At 49.3% G+C, this 8937-nt stretch overlaps 1 protein-coding gene across 2 annotated transcripts in view; it reads left to right on the plus strand.

Annotated features, from left to right (window-relative positions):
* The window catches only part of JAG1 (jagged canonical Notch ligand 1), a 35326-nt gene extending 32664 nt beyond the window's left edge, over positions 1–2662 (plus strand). For both annotated transcript variants that reach the window (XM_057528571.1, XM_007165258.3), the window contains exon 26: positions 434–2662. In XM_057528571.1, the coding sequence (XP_057384554.1) occupies positions 434–891 (458 nt within the window). In that variant the 3' untranslated portion in view covers positions 892–2662. The remainder of the gene's footprint in view (positions 1–433) is intronic.
* The last annotated feature ends 6275 nt before the right edge of the window (positions 2663–8937 follow it).

An 8937-nucleotide genomic window follows, 5' to 3' on the forward strand; every position in this document is an offset into this window, starting at 1 on the left:
ACAGCCCGTCCTAAGCACTGAGACACGGGTTTGATAGATGGCTCGATGGCCCTGCAGGATGTCCAGGGTCCCCCGTGGATGCCCCGAGCATCACCGTTCTAGTGAAGCGACTTGCCGGGCGCAGGACCACTGGGGGCATTTGAGCCGTCCATGCCGGGACCCTCTTTCTGATGGTTCTGAAAACCGGCTCCTCTAATGAGCTGCCTAAGTAGCCAGACTCCCCGTGACCGGCCCAGATGCTGCTCCGCACCAAGGCAGGAGCCTCTACGGGCTGCTGCTCGGCCTGGTCTCTCCAGGGATGCTGGATCTCTGAGGATGCTGGGAGGTGATGATGTGTGGTTGGGAAAGGGACTCGTCCCCACGCGCCCTTCTTAGGGACCAAGGACAGGGGAGCCGTGGGCGCGGGGTTCACGGGGGTGCCCCTGCCTTGCAGATTTCCTGGTGCCCCTGCTGAGCTCGGTCCTGACCGTGGCCTGGGTCTGCTGCCTGGTGACCGCCTTCTACTGGTGCGTGCGCAAGCGGCGGAAGCCCGGCAGCCACGCGCGCTCGGCCTCTGAGGAGAGCACCACCAACAACGTGCGGGAGCAGCTGAACCAGATCAAGAACCCCATTGAGAAGCACGGGGCCAACACGGTCCCCATCAAGGACTACGAGAACAAGAACTCCAAAATGTCCAAAATAAGGACACACAACTCGGAGGTGGAAGAGGATGACATGGACAAGCACCAGCAGAAAGCCCGCTTCGCCAGGCAGGCCACGTACACACTGGTCGACAGAGAGGAGAAGTCCCCCCACGGCACGCCGGCCAAGCACCCGAACTGGACAAACAAACAGGACAACAGAGACCTGGAGAGCGCGCAGAGCCTGAACCGCATGGAGTACATCGTATAGCAGACGGCGGGCGGAGTCTGAGGGCGCCCGGGGTTCCTGAAGCTTCTCCAGCTGTCCTGTCATGTTCCGGTCCCAGGCTGTCCTTGACGTAGAATCCCTGTGTTAATTTAAGTTCTGACAAGCTGGCTTACACTGGCAATGGTAGTTTCTGTGGTTGGCTGGGCAGCACTGCATCGCACAGCTATGCAAACACCAGGCCCCGGGGCCCTGGGGCCCCGCACCTGTCGGATCAGGCTCCCAGGAGAACACCCGGCCCCCCGAGGCCTCCAGCCTCCACTTCTGCCAGATGTCCCGATGGTGATGCAGTCTTAGGATCATAGTTTTTATTTATATTTATTGACTCTTGAGTTGTTTTTGTATATTGGTTTTATGATGACGTCCAAGTAGTTCTGTATTTGAAAAGTGCCTTTGCAGCTCAGAACCACAGCAACTATCACAAATGAGTTTATTATTTATTTTTTTTATTGTATTTTGTTGTTGTTGTTGGGGGAGGGGGACTTTGATGTCAGCAGTTGCTGGTAAAATGAAGAATTTAAAGAGGAAAAATGTGTCAAAAGTAGAATTTTGTATAGTTCTGTAAATAATTCTTTTTTATTAATCACTGTGTATATTTGATTTATTAACTTAATAATCAAGAGCCTTAAGACATCATTCCTTTTTATTTATATGTACGTGTTTAGAATTGAAGGTTTTTGATAGCGTTGTAAGCGTATGGCTTTATTTTTTTGACCTTATTTTCTTATTACGTGTTGCCTATAAGCCAAAATTAAGGTGTTTGAAAATAGTTTATTTTAAGACAATAGGATGGCCTTCTGTGCCTGGAATACTGGTGGAGTTTTTTTTTTTTTTTTTTTTTTTTTTCGTACGACGTCAGATGTTTAAAACCCCGACTGAGGCAGTTTGAGAGTTAGTCTAGAACAAGTTTTTTTGTTTTTTTGGGTTTTTTTTTTGCTTTAGACTTGAAAGAGACAGGCAGGTGATCTGCTACCGAGCAGTTTAAGGGAACAAGCTGAGCTATGACTAAACGTAGCCAAAACGTGAGTGGTTGAAGATCATTAAAGATATCAAATTAATTGTGTGAAGTTGGAAGCACACCAATCTTATCTTGTAAATTCTGATTTCTTTTCACCATTCGTAATGTAAGACTGAACCACTTGTAGATTTGATTTTTTGTTGTTATCTACTGCATTTAGGGAGTATTCTCATAAGCTAGTTGAATACTTGAACCGTAAAATGTCCAGAAAGGTCACTGTTTAGATTTGCCAGAGTCCACTGCCTGCCTTAAGTGAGGAAATCAAAATGCTATGACGAAATTTAAGATCAAAAAGACTTACTAAAAACTGATTTCGTTGGTTCACCGTTAAGACCGTGAAGATCCTTTGTATTGTCCTGTTAGTGTTATATGAACATAAACATACATCTTTGATGTGTTGTTCCTGGCAATAAATTTTGAAGTCATTATTTATTAAATTTTTTTGTACGAAAACACGGACCAGTGTGGCCTCTTCTGAGCTTACGTAGTTCTGCCTGGCTCTGCCTTGTGCCTTTGCCACCGCCCTGGGTCTGTCCTGGTGACTGGGGTGTGAGAAGTAGGCTGTGCTTGACAGGGGCCCCCATCAAGAACGGAAAGCCTTTTCAGCCATAACATTCTTGAAACCCCGAGGGGCTGCTGTGAAGCTGGAGCTGTGAGCCCCGTCTTGGGGGCCTAGATGCCCTTGTTATTCGACAGCAAGTGTGAATACTGCTTGAATAAACACCACTGGATTAATGGCCTGCAGTGTGGACTGAATTGTTTTGAGCACTTGCGGGGAACGCCCACCGCAGTAAAAGGGTTTTAAATAGCTTGGAATTGGTGCTGGGGGATAAGGAGGGAGCCTGGAGGCTTTCTCTCTTTTTTTTTTCCCCTGGCTGATTGGATGAATGTGGATGTCCTGCCTTCACTGCAGACCACACCCTTGTGGCTTTTGTGCACCTTGTGCCTCTGGGCTGGTCTCCGCAGGAGGTGGTGGTTACAAGCTTCTGGGGTGAGGGTCCTTCTGCTCCTCACCACCTTGCTCCTAGGGAGTGCGCGAGTGGCTCCCGTGCGCCCTTGGGGGTGCCGGGTGCCTGGCCTTCCGTGAGGTGCCAGAGCCGGGCTGCTCCTATCTCTAAAGGGCAGGTAAGCTGTGGTTATTGCTCGTGGCTGCGGGGGGCCAGAGGCCAACAAGCCTGCCCCACATGGCGGGGCGGGGTGGAGTGGGGGAAGCTTTGCCTCTGGCATCTCGGCACTGAGGGAGGAACCACCAGTGACAGGCACGTGGACAGCTTCCAGCGGCTTTGAGGAGTTGCCAGGAGTTCCCTCCTCTGGTTAGGAAGCCATAGCTTACCCTCCTCGGAGCTGTGACACCTAGGCTGTCACCCCCCTCCAGTCTTCATAGGATAACTCCAGCTGGAGGGATGAACTGAGCGGAGGGAAAAGCTACGGGGATGTTTATCTTTCTTCATTCTTGGGAAGCTTCTCTTTCTACCAGGCTAGGAGGTGTGTACGGATGGGCATCTTGGTTAAGAATGGATGGCGGGTTGAAGTGTCCCTGGTTCCTTGTGCACGAGCGGAGGCCACCAGGGGAATCGGTCTGGGACAGAGTTTTGGCTTGGGGAGGGAGCACGAAGGACCTGGACTGTGACGGGTCTGGGTTTCCATGGTGTCTCCCTGTCCTGGTACGGCACCCTCCCCCCCATCACTGCTCTGCGGGGTCGGGTCAGAGGGAGGGAGCAGTGCTTTCCTGCTACAGACCCCACGAGCAGGACAGTCTGAGTTCAAATGCTACCTTGCCCTGGTGGTTTGTAAATTTGGATTCTGCAGGACCCAGAATTCCCTGGGTAGTTGCCAAAGGCTTGTGTGCCAAGAAGAAAGTTTAATGAGCCTCTGCAATTCTTTATTCCAGGAGGGAAATGATCTTGTGATTGTTATTTTTAAGGAGCCTTCTATGCAGGACACGCTGGGTAGTGGAAAGGATGAGATGGTCTCATCTGGACACGGCTCAAAGCCAGGACCTTGGTCGTTAAAGGGCGGTTGTCCCCTTTCTCCAGGCCCTGGTTATCCTGGGGGCAGGAATGTGCAAAAGAAGGGACTTAGAACCTTCCCCGTCCCCTGGGAATGTTCTGTGCTCTCTGTAAGCAGGCCCTGGAAAAGGAAGAATTTTCCGTCCAGAAACATGGCTAACTAGAACTCCAGCATTAGAACATATATATACCATGAAACTCCGGGAAAGCATCAGCTCAAAGTTGGTTGCTTTAGGACGGGACACTGTCCTGGGATTCTAGACCTATGTAACACGGAGTTAGAACGGGGGGGGTATATCTTAACTAAAAGCCCAGTGAGACTGGGTGATGAGCAGAAGCGGAACTTGTAAGCTGGGGCGGGGGGGGGGGGTGGTTCTCTTAAATGCAGAGTCCCAGGCCTGGCCCATGATTCATAAGCGGGGCCTGGGAACCTGTATTTTCAACAAGCTGTCCCCTCCTCCCCCAATCCTCCCTGGTTTAGGTACAGCAAACTTTGAGAACAGCTTCACTAACATACTAATGTACAAGCTCTTCCATTAATTCCAAGGCTTTTCCTCCTTGTTAAACTGAATTAAGTAGTCTGGAAGCTGGTTTGTTGCTCAATTGCCACCTGACATCATTTTTAAGTAAATTAATGACACCGCCCCTTGAACAAGTTGTGGTGTAAGAGCTTCATTTTATTGGCTGATCTGAGGGGGTCAGTGAGTCAAAGTTAACTTATTTGGTAATATTTCTTAGGTAGCAAAGAGCCCAAGGAACCAGATTGTGGGTTTCCCACATTTCTGAACAGCATACACCTGTCGACCCCAAAGTGAGCAAGTGTGCGGCTAAAAACCAGTTGCCTTTAAAGAAAAAAAAAGAAAAAGTCCCACCGGCCTGCAGAGGTTTGCAACTTGGGCTGAGCAAAGTTCCAGCAAAGTTTCCGCTTCGACGGCGGCTTTCTTTCTTGCCTCTACTGGGAATGAGAAACAGGAGTTCAGAGGTTCCCGGGCTGGGAAGACACACAAGTACTGGGTTATGGGAAGTCTCCTCCTGCTAATGTGTATTTATACTTTGCAAACTCTGATTCATCTGAGCATTGAAACAGAAATCTGCTTCCTGAGGTTCTGTTTTTAAATAGATAGTTTGCAAAAACAACAATTATTTTTCTTAACATTTTTTTTCCCATCCCACAAGCAGCTAAACATGCCGGCTCGGGCTATGTCAGGCTCCAACTATGCCAACAGACAGCTTGGTCATCAGAGGTAGGAGGGTGCCCCGAGGCCGTTCCGTGGGGTTCTGGCCCCAGAAGTCTTAAAAACAAAGTTTAGAAACCATTAGGGCAATCGTGTTGTGTCACTTTAAGTCCATGAGATATTCCTGGGTCTGTTAAGAATAACGAATTTCCCTTTGTGAACAACTGCCTTCTGATGGTGGTTAAAAGTAAGGGCAAGTGGGGGTGATGCTCGCAGGGCTGTGGGTGCCGCTGCCTGGCACAGACGGGCCTGCACACCTGCACGGCACCCTCTGAGATCGTGTCACGAGGGTGCGGCTCCCTGGCTTTGGACATGAATTCTACCTGTGTCACTTGCTCCCGCATGCCAGGCACAGCCTCCTGGCTGACAGTGTGTTTCTTTCAAGTCCCAGGCGGCTTTTACAAGTCTTAAATTCTGTATCATTATGCACGGGCCCAGTATTAACCTGTGATATGAAAGTTGGGGAAATTAACTTGGATAGTAAAGGCTCTTAAACCCAATGAGGACCTTGAATCGAGGCCTCCCCGCCGTCCCGCCCCGCCCCCTGCAACTGTCCACATCAGGACACCCAAGGGTTGAATTACGCCGAGAGCAAAAGCAGATGCCAGCAACATGAAAGTAACAGCTTTGTTTCAAAGAGAAGCTCTCCTGGCAGGGACAGTGGGGCTCCTCCACGATCCCCAGGGGAACACAAGTTAGCAGCTGGCTTCCTAATGACTACTCAGCACCCAGACGGGTTGGCCCTCGGCTCTGTTTTGCACCTGAAGAGTGAAAAGCTGCTTTCCTTCATCCTTTCTGAGAAATGTGCAGTTGAAAAGCCTTCACTGGAGACTCGCCGGGTATTAATGCAATCGGTGACCTTACCAGTGAAAGGATCCATCCCTCCTTACTTTCCCAGAAGGGGAAGCTGAGGCCTAGAGAGGATCAGGGACCTGTCCCAGGCCACACAGAGTTAGCAAGAGCCAGGACTAGAACCTGGGGCTCCTGCTAGCTGGGCTGCTGCGTTTTCTGCGTCTTTCGGGGATTTGCCAGGTTTATGTCCAGATCCTGCCCTGGATGTGAGTTTCAAAGGTAAAGAATTGGGAGATCAGCAATTAACAAAAAGGGAGGCTGCAGGAAGCTGCTGTAAAGACAGTGGCGTTGATCTGAGCTGTGCCTCCTCTGGGCTTTGCCTAGAAAGTGACATCTTTATAAATCCGTGAGCAACAGATATTTTCCAAACCAAAGGCAGATGAAGACGCATCCCTTCGGAGATGATTTCCTTGTTCTTGGGCAGCTTCACATGTCCTTTTTAGTTTCTGCTTCATAGAATTAGAAGATGAATCGCAGGAAAAGAGGCTCAGAAAGGAAAGCAAGTGACAGCCCCCTATATCCTACTCCTCCCTGTGCGTTGCACACATGTGCACGCCCTTCCACAGGGGTTTTCAGGATGATCACGACGCTCTCAGTGTCTGAGGCAGTTGGGAGGGTGCCGGCCAGTCAGGTGATTTGCAATTACAACAGGCCTCCTCTCACACCCCCTAACCACGCTTGCCTCCTGGGCAGGCTACGTCCAGGTTATGGAGCCAAAAGCCCCTGAGCAGCTAAAAAGATGAAAAGCCAAGGCAGTTGAACATGATGCCACGCCACGACGGGGTGCAGCCACGCCACGACGGGGTGCAGCGGGGCTGGCACAGACGCACCTGGGAATTTCTGGAACCGCCCGTGGGCCGCTCTGCCTCTTCCACCAACACCTGTGCTCTCCCCACCCGCCGAGGAGGGATGGGAGCGGGTCCCACATCTCTAACCTGTTTGTCATGTTGGGGAGGCCAGAATTAGGCGTAGTATGCTAAAGTTTCCTATGCGCTGAGGCACCAGCGCCGACCAATTCGGGAAAACTCCATCCTGGGGACAGAAATGTCACCCCTCCAAGTTCAGGACATGGACAACCAGATACCCTCAGGGGGCTCTCTGGCTTGGCAGGGATGGTTTTTGGAAGTGTTTTTGAAAGAATCCAAGGCACAAAACAGAAAGGAAGGGCACAAATGTGAAACAGCTACAGTTTTGCACAGAACTAAGGACATGGTGGCTGAGATGTGAAGGAAAGGGAGTGGGAGGGGCAAGTCAGGCCTCCCCACCCCCTCTGCCCTCCCAGCACCCAAGGCCGGTAACTCGGCCTTTGCTTCCTGTGCATTCTTGGTCCAACACTCAACAAAAGAGGCCCTGAACAGGATGTAAATTGATGCAGCCACTATGGAAGACAGTCTGGAGGTTCCTTAAAAAACTAAAAATAGAGCTAACCATATGATCCAGCAATCTTACTCCTGGGCATACATCTGGAAAAGATGAAAACTATAATTCGAAAAGATACATGCACGTAAATGTTCATAGCAGCGCTATTTACAACATCCAAGACATGGAAGCAACCTAAGTGTCCAACAGATGAATGGATAAAGCAGACGTGGTGTATATATATGCAATGGAATATTACTCAGCCACAAAAAAAGAATGAAATATTGTCATTTGCAGCAACATGGATGGACCTAGAGATTATCACACTAAGTGAAATAAGTCAGACAGAGAAAGACAAATATCATATGATATCACTTATATGTGAAATCTAAAAAAAATAATACAAATCAACTTATCTGCAAAACAGAAACAGACTCACAGACATAGAAAAGAAACTTATGGCTACGAAAGGCGAAAGGGAAGAGGGAGGGATAAATTAGGAGTATACGATTAAAAGATACATACCACTATATATAAAATAGATAAACAACAAGGATTTACCGTATCGCACAGGGAACTATATTCAATATCTTGTAATAACCTATAATGGAAAAGCATCTGAAGCTGTACACCTGAAACTAACACAATATTATAAGTCAACTATAGTTCAATTTAAATAGATAGAAAGGCCCAAACATCTCCTCCTGGGTGCTCTGCCACCAACTGGGCCTGTCACTTTCACCTTCTCGGGCACAGGGCCAGGATGAGCACTGAGCCGTCAGGGGCCTGCACTCTGAAGCTGCACTTCCTTGATTCCCCTGCAGCTATCCCATCCCAACTCCTGGCGTTAGTATTTTCTGCCTGGGCGGCATGAGGCACACACTAGAGCGGCCCAACAGCAATTTCTGGGCTTTGGGTTTGGACAGGCCTGGATTCTAGGCTCTGCCACTTACCAACTCAGGGAAAGTTTCCAAAATTCTCTGTGCCTCAGTTTCCCCATCTGTGAAATGGTGATAAGAAATGTGTGCCACTGTTAGTATTCATGAAAAAGGGCCGCAGGAAGAAAGAACGCTGCTCTCAGTATTTCTCTTAGCATCCCATGAGACCAGAGAGTCCATTAAAAGATGAAGGAATCCAGCTAGATTTCAGTGACAGCCTCCGCTCTCACCATTGAACTGGGCCCCTGTCAGAGAAGAGCCAAGGGCTGCTGGATCTGGTGGTAGATGGCTCCCAAAGACTCCTGGTCCCTGGTTCTTTGACCAAACCCTAATCTAAGTCCTACTGTGAAGGGATTTTTCAGACCTAATTAAAGTCCCAAATTCAGTTAGCCTTAAAATATGGAGATTATCCCAGTGGGGCTGACCTAATCACAGGAGCTTTAAAAGCAGGGAGTTTTCTCAGGCTGGTCACAGAAGGAGAAGTCAGAGAGATTCAAAATATGAAAGAGATTCAGCACAAGGGGTTTCTCCATGACTGAGATGGAGGGGTAGGCATGTGGCAAGGTCCTGAGAACAGCCAGGAGATGCTGAGCAAACCCCCCGGCCAACCCCCAGCAGGA

Source organism: Balaenoptera acutorostrata, chromosome 15 (assembly GCF_949987535.1).
Source record: "Balaenoptera acutorostrata chromosome 15, mBalAcu1.1, whole genome shotgun sequence".
In the NCBI taxonomy this organism is placed as follows: domain Eukaryota; kingdom Metazoa; phylum Chordata; class Mammalia; order Artiodactyla; family Balaenopteridae; genus Balaenoptera; species Balaenoptera acutorostrata.